The following is a 27,876-nucleotide window of genomic DNA, read 5'->3' on the forward strand; positions in this document are numbered from 1 at the left end:
CACTGTGTCTGTGTTGTTTAACTATAATGGAGTTGATGTTGGAGTTGGAGGGTGGTCAAAAATTAACCAAAGTTTGATTGACACTAATCTCAAGGAACAATGAAAAATAATGAAGAAACCAGTAAATCCAGACATATTACTTGTCCCAACAGTTTGCAGAGCCTCTTCTGTACTGTCCTGATGATTTGGGCCAAACCAGTACAGAGCTCAACATCTTGTATATAAGCTGAACAGATATTAAGAATTTATACAATCATGTTGAGAAATCAAGAAATCACACCAACTCTGATGATATCACAGTGATGTCATTGTGGTTAATTGGCCTTGCAGATTAGAAATTCACTTCAATCCAGTGTTGTTGGAACTTGACCCTAAAAGTCAGGATATATTGGCATCAGCTGCCTTGCTCAATAACTTTGTGTTATTGTGTGATTTACAGTGCTGGAAGAAGTATTCAGATCACTTACAGGAGAGTATCACACGGTAACTCAAAACTAAGTGATAGAGGCAACAGCTCCTGTGTTCTGCACAGTAAAAATACTGACTGCTTCACACCAGTCTAGCTGTTGGTGGTTATGTGCCTATACACTGGTTTTAGGACTGATATTAATCTGACATAAATAAGATGAAGATTATGACATGTTAGAGGCACTGTAATTATTATTATTAAGGTCTGTGCACCACAAATGTATGGGTACAACTCACACCACATGGCAGGGGGAAAGGTCAACGAGCTCATCTGCATCGGATGCCCAAGACCATCTTTGAAAAAGACCATTTCTATTGAGTTAAGCTTAAGCAAAAGAAATATGGTAGAACATGACTGAAGAATGGTAATAAAATTGGGAAACAGCGTAATACAGCAAGAGGTGGCCATTACTTGGTTGGACACCAAAGTACAGAGCATCATATCAAAGTTAAATGAAACTTTGCATGTCTTATGACTTACCTTACTTTCCTACCACAAAATGTGATCATCTCATGGATACGGTTTGGGTCCACAGGTTTTAAATCAGCACTGTATTTAATGGGAAAAAGGTCCCTCAAATCTTTGCCATCTGTGTAATACTTGGATGATGTTGAGCACATTTAATGTTATGCATTGTAATATGAAGGAGACATTAATATAGTACCTGAGGTAGGACCAGAGTTTAAAAGTATCCCTATTAGTGAGTACAGGTCAATGATCCGGGTGTAATGTTTTTTTTTCTTCTTTCTTAACCCTCAGGTATTTGGGGGATCTAATGTCGCGCCTCTGCACATTCCAGTGCTGTTGGTGGCAGTATACACAAAGCACTATTCACGTTGGTATGCGACCCGCCAATATACACAAAGAAGATACGGTTGACGTCAGGACGAAGACATATCAGTGCCAGTAGGCGGCGGTAATGCGACTCGACCTTATCCATAGACCCGTCATAGAAGACAGGCGGAAACAGCAGTAGCACCAGAGAGGACATGCTGTTTGGTAAACAACGAAAACTATCAGTTTGGAATACATGTCTTCACGGCTATTTGGTTTTCTAGAAGATTTATATTGCCCGGATAACCGACAGTGCTGCAAATTAAGGGAGAGAAAAACAGCTTGCTGTCAGGCTTGCGTTTGCTTGAAACGTTCACTGACGCCCCCATCTAGTTAGCATAGCTACCGCTAAATTACCAACATTTAGTTGCGTATTAACGTTAGCAGTTAGTTATCTGGTAGATATTTTTAAAAAGCCTCGGGGCCATGATGCAAGAGGAGTATTTGTGAAGAACCCATCCACGGTAAGTCATGACACTGCAACATCTAACGGTCTGTTACTTAGCAAGCCACTGTAGCAGCTAACGTTCGTCTTAAATCTAACTACACTGAAAGGCTAGTTGCCTTGCATTAGCATTGATTTTTCCCCACATACCGCGTTGTCGTGTCAGTTTGGCTGAGGAAAGTTACACCAAACTCACTTTTATTACAAAGACAGATCCCGATGGACATTTGACTGATTTAAGAGACTTTGGTGGATATTTACCGTACGGGGCATAACGTTAGACGGTTGCTTGGTAACATGTATATTATGTTATGTAATATAATAGATTTCTGCTGGATGTTCCCGGGTCGGTTTGTGTTGGTGTTATATACCGATTAATCACGACACTAAAATTATTACTCGGTTTTAATGTTAGCCATGCCCACAGTGTTACCTTCAAACTGTGTGAAAGGTCACAGCTCAGCAATGGCCTTCACCAGACTGGCGGTAGACACGGTGACAAATTCCATTTTGGGTATAAACAAGTTGGTACTGCTGAAAATAACGTGCATGGATCCGATCATTCAGATTCCTCAGGAGAAAGCTAAGATGAAAACCTAAAATACTTAATATTTAAAATACTTAAAATATTTGGTGTTTAAATTGCAAACTCGCACAAGCTTTTGGATTATAGAATGGTAAAGCAGTATAGTGTCCTTTTAACATCATCAATAATTCCTCTGAAGAGATCAAAGCTAATAGAAGGAACAGACTGTGCCTCAGACAGTGCTTCTCGTGGCTTTCTGTTTCTGTGTTGTGTGTGCTTTTATGGACCCTTGAAGCTAAAGGTGTCAAAACTTTACATGCCAGGGGCCACATTTAGATATTTATATAATATATTTTGTCCCGGGCCATGAACTTTTTCATTTTTTGAATGTTGTCTGTACCTTTTAGCAGCCTTCAGAGTGCATCATCATGTTGCATTTCAATGCTGCATGTCCTCTTGTACTCTTTTCACATCAGCAAAGACAGAGTTCTAGAGAGTGCATGAGAACACAGCCACATATTTCCCCATTTTTGCAGAAACGCTAGTGTCTGGGAAACTGGGAATAATTTCCTACAGAGTTGGGAAGTGTGCAGCATCCCTGTCACTGATTTGCCACAAAAAGTCAACACTTCAACTCCTAGTCCCAACCTGCATCAGAATGCTGTTGACGTCAGCTCAGCATTCAGTACTGTGAGTCCCTCCAAGCTTAGTCTTTGGACTTTCTGATGAACGGACCCCAGTCTCTTAACTTATATCTGCACTTATCTGTAAATAGTACTATTCCTCTGCACTTCTGGTCAGATGCTCTGCATTTAATTTGCTTTGTACCTGTACTCTGCACAGTGATGATAAAGTTGACTCAAATTTTATCTAATCACATCACCCAGCTGGGTTGGCCTGTCAGAGTTCTTCCGGTGTCTGATATGGTGAAATGACACCTAGCTTTCACTATAGGAACTTCATTGTAATATGGTTAGCAGGTCAAAATATTTTCAAAGCACATAGCCAGCCAGCTGTAATTTGGACATATTATGTCAGTCTACTCTGTACTATCCCTGCTGTGAATGTTTATATCTCATTTTCTCTAAGTGAATTTCAGTGAAACTTTTGCTAGACATGCTTGTAAAGGTGTTTTTGATGTTTTTATTTTTTGTCCAGTGCCATGTCTCTGGTTTTCCCACGACCCAACACCAACGCAGTCCACGGCAAGAAGGATAAGAGATTGATGGCGGAAGTGAATGCATCACCACTCAAACACTTTGTCACAGCAAAGAAAAAGATCAACGGGATCTTTGAACAGTTGGGAGCCTACATCAGGGAGAGTGCTTCCTTTCTGGAAGGTACCCACCCACCTGCCATTTGCGCTCTAGCCCTTTCAGAGATGCATGCCTTTATGATAATCTTGATAATATGAAGCCAGTTTAACATGTTGGTGTCTAGTCTGAATAAGCACTCTTACTTTTCCTTAAAAGTCACAGCAGCAGTCTTTCTAGGTTACACCTGTAATATTTCTGTAACACTTTGAACACAAGTCTGAATTCAGCGCCATCAGATTAATGTAAAGACTGCAGCAGCACAAGGAGAGAAAGACATGCTCATTCTACCTTCGAACATCACTGTAATTAATTTATTATCATCACTATGTGCACAAAATCAAAAGTTTGATAAACTAGGAAACAGAACAAAAGAACCAATTTTATGTGTTGTGGAGGTGTGCATGTAGTTTGGTATCACACTGCCAGGCTAGTATAAAGAGACTGTCTGTGGAAACGTCAAGTATGTCAGGATTGGTTGACTTCTGTCTCATGACCTTCACATGTTAGATACTCACAAAAATGATGAGCTGGACCCAGTCACCACTGAGGAGCAGGTCCAGGAGGTCCGGGGTTACCTCGCCAAGGTGGCAGGAATTGGAGAAGTGTTGGCCCGGAGGCATATGAAGGTGGTCTTTTTTGGGAGGTACATATATCGGTTTCTTACCTGCTCTGTCTAGTTCTAGAACTTAACCTATATATTATATTGAATCAATATTATATATAGTTTATTTTATGATAACTTCCTTTGTTTCTTCATTATTCATTTTTAAATCCAATTTTATGTGGAGAGATTACATGTTGGATGGGCTGAGGCACTGCTGACAAGCTTATCATTTTTTCTGCAGGACCAGCAATGGGAAGAGCTCAGTGATCAATGCCATGCTGTGTGATAAGGTGCTGCCGTCTGGAATAGGACACACCACCAACTGCTTCCTGAGGGTGGAGGGCACCGATGGCAATGAGGCCTTCCTCCTCACTGAAGGCTCTGAGGAGAGGAAGAGCATAAAGGTCTGCAGAACTCACTAAGTGCCTTTACATGCACATAGGTGTTTCAAAACACCTGGGCTCCAATCACCTTAAGCCTAGTCTGTGACAATAAAATGTTGGTGTTGCTGTTTATGAAAACTCAGTTGGCACTGATATTGTGTGTGTTTACAGACGGTGAACCAGCTGGCCCACGCTCTCCACCAGGATGAGGACCTAGATGCTGGCAGCCTGGTCTGTGTCATGTGGCCTAAAGCCAAGTGTGCTCTGCTCAGGGATGATTTGGTGTTGGTGGACAGGTCAGGCATAAGTTAACTCTATTTAATCAACAAATTCAATTCCAGCACAATTATGACCAAATGATAATGCATTCACATTGAATAAACAGAGCACTGCTTTCACTTTCATGTTGTGTTGCACTCCTGCTGATGTAAGCCTGGTCCTCATTCACAGTTCATCTCCTAGAAATAAAATATAAAACAACAGAGCTGCTGTCACTCCATGTTTATTAGACACATACCCCTGGCCAAAGGAAATGCGACTGCATTCAGTCTGTCTTTGGGAGCTGGGTAGTTACAGTGACGTGCTGTAAAACGCAGCTGCTTTGGATGAGTAGATGCTCAGTGAGTCAATGTTAGTGACATTATTCCTCTTGACCTTTCATGCATTCAACCTCCTGCAGTTTGTGGTGGTTGAACAGTTAGTTGTGTTGCTTTGTGCTGCAGATACAAGTCTTATGCATTCTTTGCGTATGATTTTTTTCTTTCTCAACATCATGCCCTAAACCTGAAGTACTTTCAAACAACGGATGATTGGTTATAAGGGACTAGCTCCTCAACTTCTGCTCCAAACATTTGATTTTTGTTTTGCCCTGCTTTCTGTTGTTACTCCTCCACTCATAACTGCTGCTGCAGGGTGTGTTTGCAGCTGCTGTGGCTGGCTGTTAGTTTAGGGAGCACTTGATTTGATGTGCAGCAGAGTTTTCCATTAGTGGAGCACATGTTTAAAACATTAGTTTTACAGTCAGTCATGTTCATATAATTGCGGGAAGCTAAAATCATGATTGTGATTGATAATCAATTAATTGTGCAGCCCTGCCATCACCTGTTTGTCATATGAGCTATATTTGTGGCTAAAGACAGAAAGTTGAAAGTAAAGCAAATGGCACCTACTAAACTGGTGTTTGCAATTACTTGGACTTGTACTATGCTTAGAGTCTAACTGTGTGATGAAAGTTGCAAAACTAAAAACTGTAATCATGTTTGACATTAAGTCATGAGTAAAAACTAGCAAAAAATCTGCAGCTGACTGCTTCTACATCCTGTTTCCCCTCCAGCCCAGGTATCGATGTTACCACAGAATTGGACAGCTGGATTGACAAATTCTGCTTGGATGCTGATGTGTTTGTTCTGGTGGCAAACTCAGAGTCCACACTGATGCAGACGGTGAGACATGACACCTGTGAATTTCATTCAAAAAGGAGTCTGTGTGTTTAAAATGCGCAAGTTAGATGAGTTTAGTCAGATAGTTTATTACAAAATAATTAACAATAATTAATAAACTTTCAGGAGAAGTGTTTGTGCTATGGCCAGGACTAGCTTGTCTTTTTTAACACTCTTTCTTTGGTTTCTTGGGAGAGTGTGGGGCTGTGTTCACAATGGTAGGGGAATAGTATTATAGTAAATGTCAATGCACTGCTGATGTTTTAAATGTAAGTTTGAAATGCCTTTTAAAAAAGTTACTTATGTCCTCCTGTAGGAGAAGTCCTTTTTTCACAAGGTCAATGAGCGGCTCTCCAGTCCCAACATTTTCATCCTTAACAACCGCTGGGATGCATCAGCCTCAGAACCTGAATACATGGAGGAGGTCAGTAATCTGCACTTTGGCAAAACATCTGGAGACCCAGACAGTGCAGTTAAAAATAAACTTGGGCAGGGCTGGCATTTTTAGAATATGGTGGCATGTTTTCAGTTTTGAACGGTGTATGTGTAAACCACTGATGTGTAGCTTTTGTGCCACCATACACCAGTGGTTCATACAGCTTCATGCTAGAATTAGGGATGTCCAGATGAAGTACTTTTTGGTGATCTTAATGGGTGTCAATGAATCAGGATGTGATTGTAAAGGTTTGAGTGCCCCTAAAGATGGTGGACCATTTTAAGTGCTAATTCCCACCCAGAAAGAGCAAAGCCTGTGAAACTGGCTACAGTGTGAGGTTGCTCAGTATTAACAAAAGCAAATAAATCAAATTTTCCCCCTTTTGCAATACTTGTTGCAATTCATGCATATGAAAGTGTACTGTTGATGTGTCAGGTTCGTAGGCAGCATATGGACCGCTGCACCAATTTCCTGGTGGATGAGCTGGCTGTGGTGGACCGAACCCAGGCCAGCGACCGCATCTTCTTCGTCTCTGCCAAGGAAGTACTCCAGGCTCGAGTGCAGAAAGCTCAAGGAATGCCCGAAGCAGGTGGGGATGGTAGTCGGTGTGGAATCTGACAGGATTTGTAGGGTCATGATAAACCTGGGTGAGCCTTGGAATTTGAAAATTGTGTTCCAGGGCTGGAAGAGTTTTAGAATGTGAAATAATAAAAGGTTTTGTAAAGGTCTTGAGAAATAGTTTTGTAAATATAAATATTTTAATGCTGTTTGGATGATATCAGCTTTAAACTTGACTTGTGTATTAAATGATGCAAAGTCAGAGCAGACAAATGATTACTGAGGTATGATGAATTCAGATGCAGTAGCTCACAGTAGTATGTTGTCTGGAGTCATTCGCTTTCTACACTGCAGGCTCCACATGGACTTCACATATCACAGCTTTGAAAAGACCACATGTGGATTGTGTGAAAAAATATTTGGCATATGGGAGAGGGGGCACTGTGAGAAGGTTCACTGTGGATTTATCATGTTTACACAGCACACACAGGTCTAATATCCACTGAAACAACTGGAGAAGTAATGAATGTTTAGCTAACCTGTGCTTTAGCACACAGATAATTAGCCATTTTCTTTGTTCTGTTCTCTCCTTGTGTCTCTCATCTATCTTTTTCATTTGTTTCACCTGGAAATTTGACTAAAATAGCTTGTCAACCCCTCAGTGAGCACAGTAGTGGTAGAACAAAAAATATAAACTCATTTATTTTAGGTATTAGCCTGACATAAAAAGTGGGTTTGTAAAGCATTACACTTCATTGTCCTGTTTCAGGTGGAGCACTTGCTGAGGGATTTCAAGCCAGAATGTTTGAGTTCCAGAACTTTGAGAGGCGATTCGAGGTAAGAGCCTCATTCATTAAACAGCCAAGAATAAGATGTAAATAGGATAGCTATGCTTTATTATTGTGACTTAAAGAACAGTTTACAGCTGACTGCATCTCCCTCATCAAACAGCTCCGTCAGTATCCGCGTCTCTGATTATTTTTATGAAGCACTCCAGTAGGGGAGTAACGATACATCGATCTACACTGATACAGTGATTCAATGACCAGCGCAGAGACATCAGCTGGTTTTGTTGCTACTTTTATTAAGCGTAATAACACAGGCACTTCATAGAGAACAGGTCTATTTTTATTAAAAGAGAAGATTGTTTTTCATTTAAATGTCTGGCTGAGCTCAGGAATAAAAATGTCAAATGATATTTTAGTTGTTTGTAATTTAATATGAATAGAAGTGATTGTGTTCAATCAGCAGGTGATATCGTCTCATATTGATGGCTCCTGAATCAAATCAAATCGAAATCATATCGTAGCAGACTTTGTGATATCAGCAAACATCAAATCGTTGTCCAATGAATCGATATAATTTTGAACCATGATGAAATCCCTAATTCTTAGCCTGTCTGCTGTGTGTAGGAGTGTATCTCACAGTCAGCAGTGAAGACCAAGTTTGAGCAGCACACAGTGAGGGCCAAGCAGATCTCTGAAGCCCTGCGCCACATTATGGATTCTGTACACGTTGCTGCACAAGAGCAGAGGTGAGTCAAGTATTAGATGTATGGAATAAGACTGTATGTTAACCAAAGGTCCGGAAACAAACGTGGTAGTACCTCCTGATGCCTTTACACCGTTATGAGCTGTTGTGTTTATGTTTAGGGTCTACTGCCTTGAGACCAAAGAGGACCGTCAGGATAGATTGGAGTTTATAGATAAGCAGCTGGACCTGTTGACCGTGGACTGTAAGGCCAAGATCAAGAAGATTACTGAGGAGGTGGAAAGACAGGTGAGCCTCAACATGACATCATAACATACTGTTATGTTCCACTGTAGTAGGACTTGTGGAATCAAATTATTTTGTCACTTCACTTATCAAATAAAAGTCCAAACTAACCCAGTCAAAAAACCTTCAAGAAAAAAGCAGATGTTGAGTCCTACAAAAGGGAGAACAGAAGTGAACTCTTCAGCAGGAGGTAGTTTTCACCCCGCTCTCTGCTCGTGTTCAGGTGTCTAATGCCATGGCGGAGGAGATCAGGAAGCTTCATGTGCTGGTGGATGACTTCCACATGGACTTCCACCCATCATCAGTGGTGCTTAAGGTCTATAAGAACGTAAGTTTAACACACATATTCAACAGAATTCTTTGTCCTTAATGTTAATCACTGGGCAGGCAGGAATGGAGGCCAACAACATTCATCATACTTGGTGAAATGTACATACATATACATTTTGTAATTGGTTTATATGTAAGGATTTCTGTAAGGATATCTGCATGCAGCCAAGCCCAAACTGCTGGATTAGAGTTGTATTTGAAGACTCATGCATGAAAGGCATCTTAAGCCCAAAGTATTATGGGGAATTGTAGTGATACTCGTCTCTGTGATGTGACCATATCCAGTAGTATAGTGAGTCCAGTGACTGGGGGCGTCCCTGTTTCTGCTACAACCTTTCCTCTCATACAGGTGCAGAATGTAGGTGCATGTCAGCAGTTAGCTGTCGGTCAGCTGTTCTGTTTTTGCTGACCAGTTGGTTTTTGTCAGCAGCAGTAGTTAAAAAACAAAAATGCTTTCACGTTAGCTCATTTTCTAACACAGCTGGTGTCTGTCCTGTGTACTGGATTAGTGGATCCATACACATGTCTCTTACTTGCGGTGGCTGAGAGAGCTCAAGATGCTGCAGCTTAAGAAAACACATGCAAACTGCAAATTGATGAAACACAAGCACATTAAGAAAACATGTTAGCTTTTTAGGGGGTTTATTTTAACATTTAGCATTGCATCAGATGTTATTGCATGCGTCTTACGTTTAAGATCATCAACACCACTGACATATAGCCAACTCTAATATCTTCAGAAGTCACAAAGCATTGAACAAAAAGGACATCCCAACTAGGCTTTAGCAATTATTTAAAATATTATTAAATTCGCTGTGGCCAAGTGCAACATCCAAATCACAGGAGCTGTAAACCTTTGATAAACATATCATTATAAATGAAGTGGTGTTACAGAGATGCCTGGGCCTACAAATCTATTCTCCAGATGTGAGGGAACATGTTTGTTTGATACAGACCCCAGCAAAACTCACATCATCATTTTAATATATATATATATATATTTTTTTAGTGAAAATAAAATTAAAAAATTGTCACTGATTGTTCAGCCCTAGTTCCAGCCAGGTCCATCAGTCCTCACCTGGAAACATTTTGGTTGTTGTCTGTAATTGGTTGTGTTGTGTATATTTGCAGCACATGTGTTTTTAGACTAATAAAGATGTTTACTTAATTAGCTTAATTGTCTGTTTGCATGTGTTTTCTGAAGTTGCAATGCATTGAGCCCCCTCAGCCACTGAAGTCACTAAGTGTTTAGACATGGTGTTTCCCCCTCTTTGTCTTTTAGACCTCCTCTGTTAAGGACAGTGCATTTAGCTATTGATAGTCTTTTCTTTTTGTGCTCTCACTGTGTCCTGATGGGGTCACATTCATATCAGTACAAAATATGACTATATGAGATTGAAACAGGATAAAACTCTAATTCTGTGTGTGAATATGATGACTCTGCTGTATCTGTGCATTCTGCAATAATTCTGCTTCATCCAAAATGTGTTCAACCCTTTCACATCTCTGTCAGTCTGGTGTCTACATGCAGCACAGTGTAAAGCTCATTCCCGGCCTGAACCTGTATAAAGCTATGTAAGTTATGTAAGTCTAAGTAAGTTATGTAAGAGCAGTCCAGACTGTGTCACGATGCACTCATTCACCTCTGCAATCCCATTTGATTGCCAAAAATGCTGCTGCCTGCCCAAGCCTTTCTGTGATGAGTGAGTATAGGCCAGACATCATGAGGTCAGACTGACCTGTACAAATGTTTCTCCTTTGGGGCGGCTGTGGCTTAGGAGGTAGAGCAGTCGTCCACCAATCAGAAGGTCGGTGGTTCGATTCCCGGCTCCTCCAGTCATGCTTGGGCAAGATACTGAACCCCAAATTGCCTCCGATGTGTGTGTTTCACATGTGTGAATGTGTTTAGAAAGCACATTAAATATATAGAATATGTGCTGTATGAATGTGTGTGAATGGGGTGAATGTGATCTGTAGTGTAAAGCGCTTTGAGTGGTCGAAAAGACTAGAAAAGCATATATATAAGTAGAGTCCATTATAATCTCCTTTGGGCTTTAACAAAGCCCAAAGAGTAAAAGCTGTAAACCTGAACCTAATCTAGCTGGGTATCATTTTTGATACAACGCACTTCTGTCCATGGATCACTGGACTAATCACTGCATTCATTCATTCATTCATTTAGAGTTTTGTTTTCTTTTGTTCTAGGAACTTCATCGACACATAGAAGAGGGTCTGGGCAAGAATATGTCAGAGAGGTGCTCCACCTCTATCACCAGTGCCCTGCAGGCCACACAGACAGACATGATTGGTAACTATCCTCCTGTTTACACCTCAACAACTGACAAACAAACATCCTCTCTCACTTCACAGGCTCTGATGTGCTTTAACAAGTTTAAATGTGATTTCCCTATGTGAAAACCTGTATGGAGCCACACTGTGTGTCTGTCGTTTGGTTTCCATCTACCTGTCTTTAGGCACATTTTCAATTTGCACATACAGAAATCTGAGTTGGATTGCTGTAAATTTAAAAAAAGATCTTAAAACAAAAACATTTTTATGTTTGGTAGAGCTGGTAAAGTTGGTGTATCGATAAAGGCAAAATTTGACAAATTGCAGAAACAGGCTTATTGAATAAATCGTGACGGACACAAGGCCTGTGACTTGTGACGTCTATTGAGGCTTCTGCTTCACTGATCAGACTAAATATAGAGTAGACCTTTGATTCCAAGGCTTGGGAGTTGGCATGTTAGTCAACAACCAGCGTGTAGGTCATGATCGTGCAGTCTGTCTGTGTCAGGCTCGTGATTTGTATTGTGGCTGCTGAATGACAAAACTTTCTATTCTGATGACTTGATGTTGAATCGCAAGTTTTATCTACAAGTGCACTAAATTGATGATTAGTTGATAACGTTATTGATGGTTCACTATCTTTCCACTCTGTCATGTTGCAGCTCCCCCCCCCCATTGTTTTCAAGTAGGGATGTGCATGAATAATCAATTAGTTGATTAATTGACACGATAACTTAGCCGACATCTATTTTTAAGAATCAATAATGTGACTAATGTTTATGGTTCTGTTTCTGCAGAGTGCCTCTTCTCTGCTGCATCTTTCTCTGTGGGGGGTTGGGGTGTTAATGGTGTTTGCAGGAGTTATTGTTTTAGTAGTTTCACAATCAAGTTTAAAGTTTAATAAGAGCCTGCTGGGCTGATAACCATGCTGCCACTATCATTAGCTCTTGTTGTTTCTAGATGCTCAGCTTGTTTTTAGGTCAGGATTTCTTCAGTGTTCATCGTTCAGGAGGTTTTTACTGGGAGCTGAATTATCCACCAAGGCCTCATTGAATAAAGCACTTTCATATTTAAAAACCAATGTCTCTCTGCGACGCAGACACAGGACGCTGAGAGCAGCTGTTTGCTCAGCTTGTTTCTCTGATTACTGAAGATCCAGACGTCTGATGACAAAAATCCTTCATCTGGTTTAAGATTACAGTTCTAACTTTATAGAAAGTGACAGTGAAACATTCAGAATGTAATCGGGTGAAAATGTTTTAATGTCCGGCCACCCAGCCGACAGCCAGTGCTTACAGAAAAGACTGGATTTACAGCACCAGCAACACTAATGTTACAGCAAACGACAGGAAGAAATAACAAAGAGCTTTGGTGACTTAAATGATTTCAGACCATACACAGCTACAGCTCTGAAAAAGAATCTGATGGAAGCCAAGAAGCAAGAAGTAGCAATAACAGCTGATGCATGGACAGCTCTCATGTTTGATTTTTTTGTCACTGTCAGTGTTACATTGACAGTGACTGGAAGACTTCAGGTTCTGTGCTTTAGACTCTCAGCACAGATGAGACACTCTGCTGAGAACTAGTCTGAGGTGGGTTGTTGATGAGTGGAGCTTGGCAGCTAAAGTTAGTGCATCTGTACACTACAGTGAAAAAAACATGACTCGACATGACAACATATTATTATTTTGGTTTGAATGGAGGGCACATGTTAATGATGACATCACAACTAATCAATTTAAATTGGCTGGATTAATGGACTTCAAAAAGTAATTAAAATGCCCATCCCTATTTTCAAGACGATTACAAACATCTCTACATATGAATACCAGTGACGGTACATTCAAGATGATCTTACACCAAGTGACTTTTACTTCATGAATATGTATGTAATAGCATTATGTATACATATAAAAATGAATGAGTTGAAATGTTATCAAAATCACAATATGGCTGAGTGCAATACCCAAATAGCTAGTTTAGTTTTGTTTGTTTGTTTGTTTAGTTTAGGAGTAATCAAATTAGGATCTGTCAATATTTTTTGTCCACTCTGATCATAGTAATAATATATGTAGTGAAATGTGTATATACAGCATACAACAGTTGCTTTAATTCAAAGTGTAAAAAAAAATGGCTGTACAATTGCCCATATACAGGCAATATATATATATATAGGTAGAATCACAGATAAAAGGACAACAGAAACCAGGCAAAGGAGGAATTAATCTAGATCAAATGTAGCTAGTTTACATGAAGAGCATGAATTTCCAGAAGTCAGGAAAGTCCACCAACGTAACCAGCAAGAATATTCCAAAGTAAATTACTCTACCCCTGCGGAATCTAACATCTACCCTGCAAATGGTAGCATTAAGAAGACTAATATGAAACAAACATAAATGCCTTTCCATCATGTTTTCTACATTGTTCTTAACTTAGTTTTGATTGGCACTCTTAATTAATCGATTAATTACATCATCTTCTGCACCCTCTTTTTTGCAGTGCTTTAATGATGAATCAACTCCTAATGTTGACATAACAGTAGTAGATGAACATGTGCATTCATTTGCATTTTCCTTGGCTAAATTTCCTCAACGTTTGGTTAAAATTTGCATGACATTTGAGTGGAAACCCAGCTACTGACATCTGTGGTAAAATATGACTTTATGATATTCATCCAGACACTCACACTGAGCTGTTTGCTGTCCATGTGTGTTTGCAGAGGGTCTGAAGCCCCTGCTGCCCAGCCCAGTCCGAGAGCAGGTAGATAAGCTGGTTCCACGTCAATGCTTCAGCCTTAGTTATGACCTGGCCTGTGACAAGCTTTGCAGTGACTTTCAGGAGGACATCAGCTTCCACTTCTCTCTGGGCTGGACCATGCTGGTTAACCGCTTCCTGGGGCCCAAGAATACTCGACGGGCCCTCATGGGGTACAATGACCAGGTAACACCTTCAGAGGCATAAGCACCCTCTCCCAGACTTGTGTTGGAGCACCTCTAGAGAGCTTATTTAAAGTATCTTCAAGGGGGTTAGATAAAGAACATTTGTCTCTCAAGAGCTTATTTGGAAGATGGTTTCCATAATGGACTCAAAACACAGTGGGCCTTATGCAAGAACATCTTTGTTTTCTTCTCCTAAACCTCCCAGTGTTTTCCATCAGGTTTGACAGTTGCTGTTTCAAGTCAGATTCAGCAAACCCTATTAACAGTACAAACCTGCCATAAATCACATTCCAATTTGAATGGCACTTGTTTATTCATGGGTGTACATTTCTGTGATTTGTCCCTAAATTGCTTACCTGTTCACAACACTTTGCTCAGGCAGTAACAGCATGACAGTTACAGCCAGGAGAAAAGAGTGAGAGAACCCTCCCTTTGGATTTGACCTCATGGTTTGTTTTTGAGAGAGAGAGAGAGAGAGATTGTAGCATTGTTCCTTTTTGATGCTGTTTGGACCAGCCAGGACTGTCAGTAGCACTCATAGCCAGTCATGTGCTCTGCTCTGTGCTGGTCTCCCTCTAGGTCCCTCGGCCCATGGCCCTGACTCCAGTCAGCACCAGCATGCCTCCATTCCCACAAAGCTCCATGACTCAGGAGGAGCTTATGGTCTCCATGGTGACAGGTCTTGCCTCCCTAACCTCACGCACTTCCATGGGAGTCCTTGTGGTTGGTGGCGTGGTGAGGACACACACACAATCACGATCACAGTCACAATTTATGTAGTATAAACACAGTTCTATCACTTCTAGAAGTTATTTGGTCTTACATCAACAACTGAGTCCTGCAGATCTTGATAAATAGAGCCTTGGAGCTAGACTGTAGATAGACTGTAATTTTCTTGAAACTTTATGGGAAACTGTTTATTCATTGCAGACACATAAAGATGTTATATTATGCTTTCATCAATTCTTTTTTAATTTTTCTGATTTTTCATACATTTTACTGGTTGTACTGTTAGACTGAATTGTTTTATTTGATAGGTAGATATTTGTGCTTTGTTATTTTCTATCTCTCTGTGATATCAGGTTACTGCTTATAATAGCTTGGTTTGTTGGATTCTAGATGTTGTCATCTTGTTCTTTATGCCTGAATCTGAATTTGGTTACAACAAAGTGAAAACTAGATGAGATATTAATTTTTGAAAATCAAAGATTCTTAGTTCAGGTAAAAAATAATTGTTTTTATTAATTTGATTAGTGTTCAGCAACAACTAGTTACATTAATACACTTTGCAAAGTATCCTTGTGATTTCTTGGATGTTCAGTAAAAATTTCAAACCAATCCAGTGAAAAATAAGCAGTTGGTGAGGCTCAGGATACACACAGAAAAAGCTCTCAGGACCAAACTTTAAAACTTTATGACAAAAAAAGTTTTTAGAGCTGTAAGATTTTGCAAGGTCCAATGAATTGCGCACTGCAGCCTTTATCTAACATTCACACATCAACCCAGTCAGACATTAAACAGACTAATATTAAGTGTGTGTAATGTCCTAATGATGTGTGAGTCGAGCAGGTCAATGTCTGGAGATTTCAGTGAGTGGGCATGTTGATATTGTGTGATATAGCTGGAGCTAAATCTGTGTTGTGTTTATGCAGATCTGGAAGGCAGTGGGCTGGCGTCTGATCGCTCTGTCAGTTGGCCTCTACGGGCTTCTCTACATCTATGAGCGGCTCACCTGGACCACCAAGGCCAAGGAGAGAGCCTTTAAGAGACAGTTTGTGGACTACGCTAGCGAGAAGCTGCAACTCATCGTCAGTTACACCGGATCCAACTGCAGCCACCAAGTCCAACAGTGAGCATGCTAACTGACCACACTGCACTGCACTATGCACCTTAGATCAGTATGATGTTTAATTTAATGAGTGATTTGATAGAAGACAGTAAATGCTGCTTTATTACAATGTTTTTCTAACCCTGTTTGTATTGTTACTGTGGTTGTCAGGGAGTTGGCGGGTGTCTTCGCTCAGCTGTGCCAGCAGGTGGATGTCACCCGTCAGAACCTCGAAGATGAGATCACTGACATGAACAGAAAGATCGAGCTGCTGGACAGCCTGCAGAGCAAGGCCAAGCTGCTGCGGTAAGAACATTACCACACTCAGCCTACCTATATAAACGGCTAGACAGCAGGACAGGTGTACAACTACTAGATGTTTGGTGGGGTGGTGGTGGGGTGTAATCATGCCTGTAAAATCTGCACCTCTTAATATTTAATGAGTAAGTAAATCTAACTGCTACTGGTTTTAAGTCACCAGGTTTCCTCCTGGTCTATAATCGTACTAGCCCCCATACTGCCTGCTTTATGAGCAGCCTTCACATTATATAGCCCATGTAGAGGGCTGTTTGTGTGAAAGAAAAGGTTCATACTATAATGTAAGGCGAGATTATTTATAGAGCACTTTTCAATCACAGAGACACTCAATTGCAGTGTAATTCACTGTAAATGTATGAGAGTCCAGGGGTGAGAGAGGAGCTGTAGCCATGACATTGTTTTCCATTGCAATGCAAAGACACCCATATGTCCCAATAAAGCTTGTTATAATGGCTGCATCCTCTATTATGTCCTAATGTCTCCTGTAGTCTGGGTGCCATATCCACTAACGTTCCCACAGCCTCTGTGTTACTTTTGAATTGTCCTTTGATGCTTAGATGGCTAAAATGGTGCAGTCCTGCTTTGAGAACTGAGACAGTCAACCCAGATCAGGTCATTTCTTTCCTCTGCAGGCTGATACAAAATGCTGCTGTTAGGCTGTTATCATGAACTCAGACAAACAACTGCATTATGCCAATCCTTTCTGCCCTTTGCTGGCTTCCTTTAAGTTTTAGAATTGATTTCACCATATTTATCTTAGGACACTCAACTTTACAGTGGGGGTCCAATAGTCCCATTGACACTGTATGTCTGGGACAGCCCTGAATCACAGTGTGTAGGAGCACCACACCAACTTGATTTGAAAACACATTTTCTCTCTGTTGAACCTTCATCCACACTAGGATAAAGCAACGTCTCCTAAAAAATGGAGCTCTGTAAAAACAGTTGCCAGAGTGGAATAGTCTGAAAATGCTGGCCTCATGTTGTGGTGAACCAAGGTTTGAAAGACAATGTGCGTTTGCTAAGACTCAGTTGGCGGCTGTGTGCTGGTAAAGTTAAGAAAGCAACGGTCCTCTGCCTCTCACTATACTACGCTTACACTGCACAGCTGTTTTAATGAAACTGTATTTATAGTCCCTTTCAGTCATGCATCTTTATTACATAAATGTGGATATTATTAATATTTGTGTGTTTTGCTGTTTTAGGAACAAGGCGGGCTGGCTGGACAGTGAGCTTAACATGTTCACACAGCAGTACCTCCACCACAGCAAGTAAACCAGAGAGAATCCACCTGAGAGACTAAACAACACCAGAGAAACATTTGGTACACCTGCTAAAGTTTCCCCTCTAGATGACACACACATGTATTTTGATGATGAGAGGAAAGTGTTAACAATGTTCTCAGAAGAGTAGAAATAGAAGGAATAGTTTGGATGACTGACATGAGCAGAGGGAGTTACTGACAGCTTGTGATATGGATGCATGGACATGAGTTCAGGATGAGATTACTGTTGTCGGTTGGTGATTCGTCACTCAAAAATGAAAAGTTTCAACAGGGCCAGCTGTTAAATATAAGCCACAACATGAAAAAAGGTGAAAAGGGTTTTTATAAATATATATATGTAATTTATTTGTGGAATTTTCAACACAAAAAATAACAAACAGTAAGACTGTACATAAGCCCTCACACGTATGACTGGATAAATGAAATAAAACCGGTAATGAAGAAATCATTGGCAGAGGAAGTGATTATTCCCAGACAAGAGGGTAGTAACAGCAATATAATCAAAATAATGGAAAAAAAAAAACCTAAAACAAAGATACAACCAGTGTACAAAATATGTAAAAGAAAACTTACAAGAAGTGCTACTGGCATAGAGAATAAAGGTGCAGTTTGGGTGTTTCTCAGCCAATGGGGACAGAATCCAGCTGTGGGGACCTGACAGCCAAATTTCAGAAAATATTACGATAGAGCCACGAAGGGAAGTGTTTTAATTCTTATGAAAAAAGAGTTTAACCACAGACTCCAGGGCAAAATATCCCCACAGTGTGTCTCCTGAACAGAAGCACCGTCTGAGCTCTCCTTGTATCCTTATCCACATTGTTATGTGACTTGTATCAGCTTCTGTCAGAAACTCTGCCCTTTTTTAATTTCCAGTTAAGTCTGCCGTATTGGAACATGTGTACATTTGGTTTTGTATATACATTTTGAAAACCGGCTAAGTGCCATGTTGAGCAACATGCAGACCACATGAGAAAAAGGACGAAAGTGTCTTATATTAGTAGGATAATGCTATGAGCTAAAGACATGCAATGTAATTTATTTCTCCAGCTGTTAGTGTATTTTGAAATTGTAGCAGAGAATGATGCAATCACAATCATTGTTGTTCAGTTGAAGGTTATTTGAAATGCCACAGGGAAAGAAACTGTTGTACTGACACATTCACACTTTCTCATATGGTTTCAGTTGAAGTGACAAGGAGGAAAATTACTATTTGCTAAAGCTTAGTTCCATGAGATGAGTAGAGGTGATTGCACCTGTCCCGGGCCTGTTGACATAGAGTGGCCCAAAAATACAAGCACTGAATGACTCACTAAACTTATTGCTCCCACCTGCTGCATGTGCATTTCTGTGCCATGCTTCATTCGTGTGCAACAGTTTGTGAGAATGCATTATTTAGGCTGTGAAGTGAGTGAATAGATGTTAGCTGGCTTAATGGTGATGCAGAAATTATAAGATACCTGTATGTTATGACATAAAGCATAAGGCTGCTTTATATTTTTCTTAATGTCAACAAATTCCATTTGCAAAGCCAAACCAACAATGTGTCTCTCAACACTTTCTGACTTCCATACTTCTGTCTGTAGATTGCAACCAAATCTTTAAAAATGCCTCACAAATACATAGATGGTATGGGCACTGTGGTCTTAGTTAAACTTTAATCAAACAGGAGAGCAGTGCATTTGTTGGGGACTGTTTTCAGCTGCAACAATGGAGATCCATGGCACAGAGATTAGATATCTCAGGCTTTGGACACACACACACACACACACACTACCTGTTAGTAGGTTACAGTCATTGTTGGTTTTGGTCTTTGCATGGAATTTGTCAACAAGACTAAATATATAGAATATCACAAGACAGATTGTTTTTTGTAATTATACCCTATCATAAATGATTTTAGTCAGTTGCAGTATTTAGCATGGCTACAGAAGAAAATTGGGAACATAGGCAGGTCTGACCTCATTTCAGTCAAAATTCTGAGATTGAAGTCAGAACTTTGATCTTTTCAAATTTCCAAATCTCTAGTCTGACTGGTAAATGTACTGATATAAGCCTCTCACAGAAATAAGTATCAGCATATATGTCAACTACTAAATAACAAATGTCAGTGCAGAAATGCCAGAGGGAGGTCATTTAGAAACTGAGTTTGTCCACCAGTAAACACTGAAATGTATTTTTACACTTTAAAATGTCCCACTGAGCACATAACCTGGTCTGTGCTTTAATAACCAAATATAAGGGATTCCTATCAGAAATGTTAATGTTATTTGTTTATGTAAAAATAGCTCAGATTCAGCTGATGTGTCATTATCAGTTTTTTTTACACATTGACATATCAATATCAGTTTCTTCTACCTTATGTTTGATGTTTTAAAACATCAGTTTGGAGTTCAGATGGAATTTTATGTCACGTATGCTAAAACAAAATCAGGATGTGCTACATGAGAATGTATTTCTACTTTCTCTTACTTAAACTCAGAACCTTGATTTTTGCTCACTATTCACAAATTATATCAGACCTCAGTAACATTTTTGTCTTGCACTGAATGCATATGTGGGTTGGGCTCTGTTAGTGTGGAGCTGCCTGCTCTCTGCCTCTTTCTGTCACATATGGTTGTACTGCAAAAGAAGGGGGTAGGGATTTCAACTACATGTGGTGGGCGTGTAAGAGTGGCCAAATCCAGCAACAGCCCACTGTTGTGAAATTGTACTTTTGGTTTCTAAAATGTGTATATAATTTAACGTACTACTTTGCCTTCCAGTTAGAAAATGTTGAAAGAGGAAAATCCCCTCCGAGTGGATGAGCCTGGATTTGTCCAGTAGGCTGTCTCAGTTGATTGGGTCATGATGTAAAATAAAGCCATCGACTGTGATGCCCAGTGAGCAGGAGGTCTGCCATATAACACTTTCTTCAGAGTGAAGACATGCACTTTACCTAGTTGCTGCTTTTTAATTATTATTTTTTTCTCTTCACTAAAGGTTGTCTTTCCCCGCAGTGTAAAACCACTATATAGCTGTGTTAGGCTTCAGGAAGGTGAACGTTTCTGCATGCAGTGATTGTTGTAGTTTGTTGACCTGTTAAAATGTTCAAACGTGTGTATATATATATATATATATATTATATATATATATATATATATATATATACATATGAAATGTATGTATGTATAAAAAAAGAAATAAAGGTGAAACAATGCTAAAAGAAGTTTATTTGTAGTATATTGAACTATTGAACATTTACAACAGCAAATTAGTTTCTCTCGCGCATCCAATCACAGTTAGAGTTAACTTTGCCGTCAAGTGATAACGAGTGGTTGTACTGTGTGTACTACACATCTCCTTGTTAAAAAGAAACAATATTAGCTAGCACGCGTGGACCTGGTAAACATCATGGACATCTGCCAAGATTTTCATACTGTTTGTGTACAAACATTAAATGTGGCTTGTTGTTGGTAGTGGAGGAAAGGTTAGGAGGTAACCAAAAATAATTCACAGTCATTTTAACAATCAAGGCAATCTGCTTGAGATAGCTTCTTCTCAACTAACACCTTGCAAGAGGGTAAACAGACTGAACATTTTAGCTTTGTGAAGTGTTTAGCTTCATAAATCTAGTATACATTTATCTAGGTGAGGGAGTCAATGCCAAATGCTTTCATGTTAACTGGTCTTATGTAGAGGGATGCCCCACTACGCCTGATAAAAGCTCTGTATAAAAAGCCTGACCATCAGATCTCTGATGTCAGCTTTTAATGCAACAAGAGGCTTGTATGAAACAAGGACTCAAACGGACTCGAGATGAGAAGAAATAAATGTAAAAATGCACTTTCTGCAACCATCCATGTGTTCATACTGCTGCACTGGTGCCCCTAATGCTATTACAACATACTGTAGTTGGAAGAGTGGACAACAACTTGTGTTATTGTGTGTTGTTACACCTTCAACCAGATCATCCGCAGACCTCAGTGTTAGCACTTTCTGTTTGAACCACAGTATACTAAAGACACAGACCCAATGAAAACAGTGAGGTCTGTGTGTTGTTGTAGTCGCTGTGACTGAGCACTGTCTGCACGACTGTGACCTTTAAATAACATCAAATTTGATTAGATACAATTAGTTGCCCGGATTGAAATTAAAATCAGAAAATCTACAAGACAAGTTTGAGACATTAGAAAACATTTTACCACAAGGGGAGGGACACTCATGACACTATTTTCAGCACTCTTTCCAGGGTGAACGCACACAGGCTGCTCCAGGAAAAAAAGGCTGAGTGGAGGGAGGAATTCCTGCACCTCCATTCCTCCACTGCACCTACGTCAGTTCTCATATGACAGCTTTCTAACAAGGAGAAGAGCTGCTGATTTGGGTTGCTGATATTAATGTTTTATTTGTGTGTCCATGTAGGCTGTTAACTGGTTAATGTCAGGTAAATACACATTTGTCCACTGTAACTTCAAATCTGGACCTGGACACTAAACCCTGCTGCAACTGCAGTATTTGCCTCTGAAATGTAGTGGAATAGAAGTATATTGTAGCATAGAACAGTGAAATACTTCAAGATTTTATGTGATTTACCTAAACATATATTACATCCCACCACATCCCACTACTGAGTGAGTTTCTATAAGTTACCATAGAAGGCAGTTTCCAAAAAGGTTTTCCTTATTTAACCATTCAGCCAGCAGATGGCAGAATGACATCACTGAACACAATCACTGCACAAATCCAGGTGGCCAGATTGTAGCCTTCAAAAAGTGACAAAAGTTGGCAACATTTCAGGGTCCTTCCCCTACAAAGTTCCTGAAAAGTGGTTAATGTGTAATCAGAGATTTTCTTGAGAAACAACATGTAATTCTGTACTTATTCTAATGAAAATGGAAAACCATAGTGGTAAAGTACAGTGCCTCCAAACTGACTTGAGTCTGTAAACATAAAACATGACTTTTGACCTAGAACTGGAAGCAACGTCTCCAGTTCCAGCTGGTTATTCTGAAAATAACAGACACAAGGAAGTTTAATATCTCATGTCTTTCAAATTTCATTTACAATGGAATTGGGAAACGTGGTATATTTATTTCCTCATTTGCCTGTGGTGTATAACCACACAGGAGGATAAACTTTGCATTAGTAGCTGTTGACAGAGGTAAATAGGGAGAAATCGGGTACACATATCTGAGGATTTGAGCAAATTCAGTCTAAACTTTTCAAACAGCCCATGAAACAAAATAACCTGGAATGAAACTACAACTCTCAGTCTCTAAATCAGGGGTGGGCAAACTGTTTGGCTCAGGGGCCACATTCACTCTTAAAATTTGACAGACGGGCTGGGCCAGCACCAGATGCATACATACCAAACATAAACATAAAAAATGCATTATGGTGTTAATACTTACATTCACTTTTAGTGGGAACAGTGTTGTTGATCACCCTTTTTTTGCCAGTGCATCGAAGTCTGGTGTTAGTTTTGTTGTGGCAATTCTCAGAACAGATCTGAGGTGTTCATCACTCAGCTGGGATCTGTGGGGTGCTTTGTTGGTGTTCATCACACTAAAAGTCTTTTCAAACACATACATAGAGCCAAACAACACCACCATCCTCTGTGCCATCTTCTGGATGTTTGGAAATTTGGCTGCGCTTAATGAAACATAAAACTCATCCAGTTTAAGAGAGTTGAACTTCTCCTTTAAGATGGTGTCACACTGGAGATCAATCAGTTCCAACTGCAACTCCTGTGGTGCCATTTCAGGGTCTTGTGTGAAGGGACATGACACCAGCTGAAGTGACTTGTCAATTTTTCCAAAATCAGAGAACCGACAGCAGAATTCTCCATGCAGGTCATCCAGTGACTTCCTGTATTTTTGCACATGTCATGGGGCCTCTTTCAGCTTAGCCAGTGTAGGGAAATGAGCGAATGACTTGTTTGACAGTTGCTTTGAATTTAAAGCTAGCTTGGTTTTAAAGGCTCTGATGTTTGTGTACATTTCATGCACAAACTGGTCTTTCCCTTGTAGCTTCACGTGCAGCTCATTCATGTGTGTCAGTATGTCTACAGCAAAAGCTAAATTCCAAAGCCAATCTGTGTCACTCAGCTCAGGAAAATCGTCAGCTTTCTCAAGTAGCTCCAAAAATGAGGTAAACTCCTGTTTGAGCTTTCCCCAAACTTAACCAGCAGACATGGGAATGATAAAGCAAGTCCTGGTGATCAGCGTCACTCGACTTGAGAAACTCCCATTCGGAGAAAGGTTTGCTAGTCTTTGCTAATTTGAATGCCAGCAAATAACTTGCCTTCGTGCTTGATTCTTGGATGGCAGTTTGTCGGATAAAGGTGTTTTGCTGAGCCTGCAAACTAGCTGCCAACCTCTGAGCGGTAGCCGTCCATTCTTGTGTTAACTGGTTGTTAGCATAATTAGCATGCTTGGTGGAAAAGTGACGGCTGATGTTGTATTCCTTTAAAACCACCACGGTTTCTTTGCAAATAAGACATACAGCCTTTGACCGGACTTGATTTGATTTGGGCAATTCTGTACCAATCCTCGGTGGGCCGGATTAAAAAGACTAACGGGCCCGATGTGGCCCGCAGGCCGTAGTTTGCCCACCCCTGCTCTAAATGTAGACTGAGATGCTGCTGAAGTTACTTTGAATAATAATGTGCTCTTATTTTGAAATGAGGACGTAAGCAGAGAGAGCAAACCACTAGTACCACTGGCTGAGTGCTGATCATGAGATTGCACTCATGGTTGGGTGGCAGAACCTGTGGTTACAAGCCACACATTTTGACTACAGCTGCAGTAGTAGTAGGCCTAAACATATTACAACTATAAAATTAGGAGATTCATCTTTAGATTCTATTTAACAAATGTTAGGCAATCTGAGCTGTGTAGCTAATCCAGCTGTATAAAATGTATGCTTATGATGCAACAGTGTGTACACCTTAGTGTTAAAAGGACAGATAGAACAACAGATATTTTATTCTACATTGTGAAAATTAAAGAAAAAATGTCTGTAATTTCCATGTTCTCGTGTAAAAAAGAGTTCCTGTTTGGGTTTCATCTTGTAAAGTCATGGTCATGATTCACTGAAGTGTGAATAAACATGGCTCGTTTCCCTGATAACAGTTCTGGATACATTTTACGATGCTTTCAAGAACTGACAGATGGCTTATTTCAACTCAAAGTAACCCAGTTAGCCACATAAGAACAGGGCCTAAGGCCTACGATCTGGCTCCAAACTAAGTTACACTCAAAAATTAAAAGACACAAAGAAAACATGACCTCGCTATGAAACTGTACACTATTTAAAGCTTTGTCGTGTTTTTGTCGGATCAACCTGCCTTAATACTCGTCTTGTTTTATTGTGTTGAGTTTTGTTCGTTACTTCTCTGTGATAGCTATTAGCACTTTGTAGAAAAGTTTAGATTTATTATCATTATTATTACCATTTGAAGAAAGTGTAACTTGTTCAGCTAATAATTAATATAATACAAACATTGTACTAAATGTACCAAATGGATCTCGTGCAGACTGGACATATTATTCAACCCCTCAGCATCATCATCATCATGCTATCCACTTTTACTCCTGTGAAAAATTGCTCAATGAATAGACGCTTCAGACAGCTATTTAGCAAACGAAATGCATCTTGCATGGTGAATCTGCATTGCTTGATCTACAAAATGGCAACATTGATCCTGGAGGTGGCTCTCAGCCTCATGAAGGTCCCATGCTCTGCTGGTCTGAGAGCCCGTCTTGTTCTTGCTGTAATCGCCTGTGAAAAAACAAGTTAGAGATGCTTTGGACAGAGCCTTAACACACCCGCAAACAGTAGAAAATACCCCACCATAAGAAATTGGCTATGTTTCCACTGTCAGCTTTAACGTTTTGAAATCTTTAGTTTTGTATTTGGGTTCAGTATGACTGATCTGTATCTTTTATCTTCAGTAATTCTAAATATGGCTACCTCACAAAAGGGACAATGAAATGAGGCGTATCCTCTAATTTCTGTAGACAGCTTGGAACATATTCACTGTTCACCTCCAGTCTCCCTCAGTCCTCATAACCTCAGTGTTTATCCAGCAGAATGATCAGTGATTCGTGTTGTTGGAGCCTTCAGGGTTTGGTGAGATGTTACCTGTGAGGCTGATGTGTGATTCCTGACCCACAAGACACAACATGTGACTGTATCGGATGAGTTGAAGCCTGAACTGAGATGTTTCCACTCATCAGGTTGTGTTTGGCTCGCTGCAGAGACCCAGAGCCCCTGCAAACTGGCAGCTTACACACCATGTCTGTGTATCAAATGTCTAATCATAATCTTGATTACTGAGGTTTGGCTATGGTGGCCAAAACAGTCAGTGGCCCCCCACAACTCAAAAATGGATGTTGAAATTGTATGGAAATAATTCTCTCCATTTGAAATTGGATTATCGTTTGAGCTAACGTTTGTGTTTCACTTGTTTAGTGAGACCTCCATGCTCTCTGATACAGAAGCAAAACAGTGGCCAATTTAGCTGCGTAATTCTGTCTGAGTTAGGAACACCCTGTCAAATACTTCAGAGTGAATGAGGAGAAGAGGATGAAGCCTCATTGTTGGGCTTTTCTAAATATTCAAATGCTGTTACATTTGGAAAGTAAATGTGACAAGTAAATCTTTTTCAGAAGTATGAATCAGCACTTTTAGGTTCCAAATCCCCCCTGACCCTGAGTGATGTTGTGTAAATGTAAATATATAGCAGCATTTCTGTTCTGAAGAACATACTTGTTATTGTTTTTGAGATGTTTTCAAGGGAGGTGAAAGTCATGTTGTTTGGAGCAGACAGGCCTGGGACTTTTGCTGTTTGGTGAACTGGGGCATTGTGGGCCATCAGATACATCACTTTTCATGGCTCAGTCACCAAGATCGATTAAGTGAAACCAATCGACACACTGCGTGGTAAATGGGGGCTACTACTTTCAAGTTGCTCACACAGACTCTTTTCTTTTTTGGCATTTGCAAAGGCAAGCCTGATCTAACTGATTAATACAAAAACAAGCAGCCAGCCTATCACATGATACGGAGGCTGCAGGACAATACATGTCAGTGGAGGACATGTTGGACAGATGGAACTCTGCTGTCGGCTAAATCTCGTAAACATTTCAGCTCAGTAACTTTTGAGTTGTAAAGTGAAACATCTGTTTTTATGACATTGTGCTGTCTCCAAGCTCCATCTTACTACATTGTAACCAACACAGTTCTGGATGTGTTTTTCTGATGCACTTGTCTTTACTACATGCTTTTGGACTGACTGTTGCTGCTGCACAAATAAACGTTTTGAGCTGCATAGTACAATTTAACTCTAGGAAATATCTTTGTCAGTGATTCTCAGCTTGTGAACCCTTAAAGTGAAACATAGTTTAATTATGGCCCATTGTAAATCGTTACATATACCTAGGGCTAATTAGTTAGCTAGTTAGTCAACCAAGAAATGATTATTAGTTGTTTTTAGACACACTGGAGAGGGCAAATTACCCAATAATTCACAGAAAGAAAGCAACAAACAGTAACAATAATGCTGTGCACTAGATGTCTACTGTTCTGTTATCCTGGTAATTGTCTCATGACCTCAGATTGACCTTGCAGCCTGTTCAGGCATTTTGATCCCATCATTTTGTAAATGATTCTATTAAATCAGCTGCTTTGAATTCTCTATGGAAACAATCAAGATAATGAATGGTCCATCTTGTAAAGAATTCTAAAGTGGTGTAAAGGGACTATAGCACAACACTTATTCACTTCAAAATATTTAACCATGCTGGACTCCCTTAAACTGTAGACTTTCTGTGCTGGATGCTGGAGCTCTGTGTCCAGAGGATTCTAATTACACAACATCCAAACTCAGGCAGTCTGCTGTGTGTGTGTCAGCTTATCCATCTCCACACAGGTTCTTTGCTCCCATGATGCCACTTGGATTTAAACAACACTGGAGATTGGTGGAATCACAACTACCTTCTTTCAGCACATCTATGCAAAGAAATGCAACAGTACATAACTGCAGACAAAATGGTTCAATTCCAGTTACACTATTACTTATCCAATATCAATATCCATGACGGTTCCCACTGGCCTGGC

At 40.1% G+C, this 27,876-nt stretch overlaps 1 protein-coding gene across 1 annotated transcript; it reads left to right on the forward strand.

Annotated features, from left to right (window-relative positions):
- The first annotated feature begins 1,384 nt into the window (after positions 1-1,384).
- mfn2 (mitofusin 2) lies at positions 1,385-21,221 on the forward strand. Its single transcript, XM_018701591.2, has 18 exons — positions 1,385-1,767; positions 3,433-3,614; positions 4,098-4,233; positions 4,436-4,598; positions 4,749-4,873; positions 5,911-6,019; positions 6,333-6,440; positions 6,888-7,041; positions 7,780-7,847; positions 8,423-8,544; positions 8,663-8,789; positions 9,010-9,114; positions 11,322-11,424; positions 14,125-14,345; positions 14,924-15,079; positions 15,997-16,193; positions 16,344-16,478; positions 17,696-21,221. Exons 2-18 carry the CDS (start codon positions 3,437-3,439, stop codon positions 17,763-17,765), a joined length of 2,277 nt encoding a protein of 758 aa, XP_018557107.1. The 5' UTR covers positions 1,385-1,767; positions 3,433-3,436; the 3' UTR covers positions 17,766-21,221.
- The last annotated feature ends 6,655 nt before the right edge of the window (positions 21,222-27,876 follow it).

The sequence above is a fragment of the Lates calcarifer genome, linkage group LG6, assembly GCF_001640805.2.
Source record: "Lates calcarifer isolate ASB-BC8 linkage group LG6, TLL_Latcal_v3, whole genome shotgun sequence".
In the NCBI taxonomy this organism is placed as follows: Eukaryota; Metazoa; Chordata; class Actinopteri; family Centropomidae; genus Lates; species Lates calcarifer.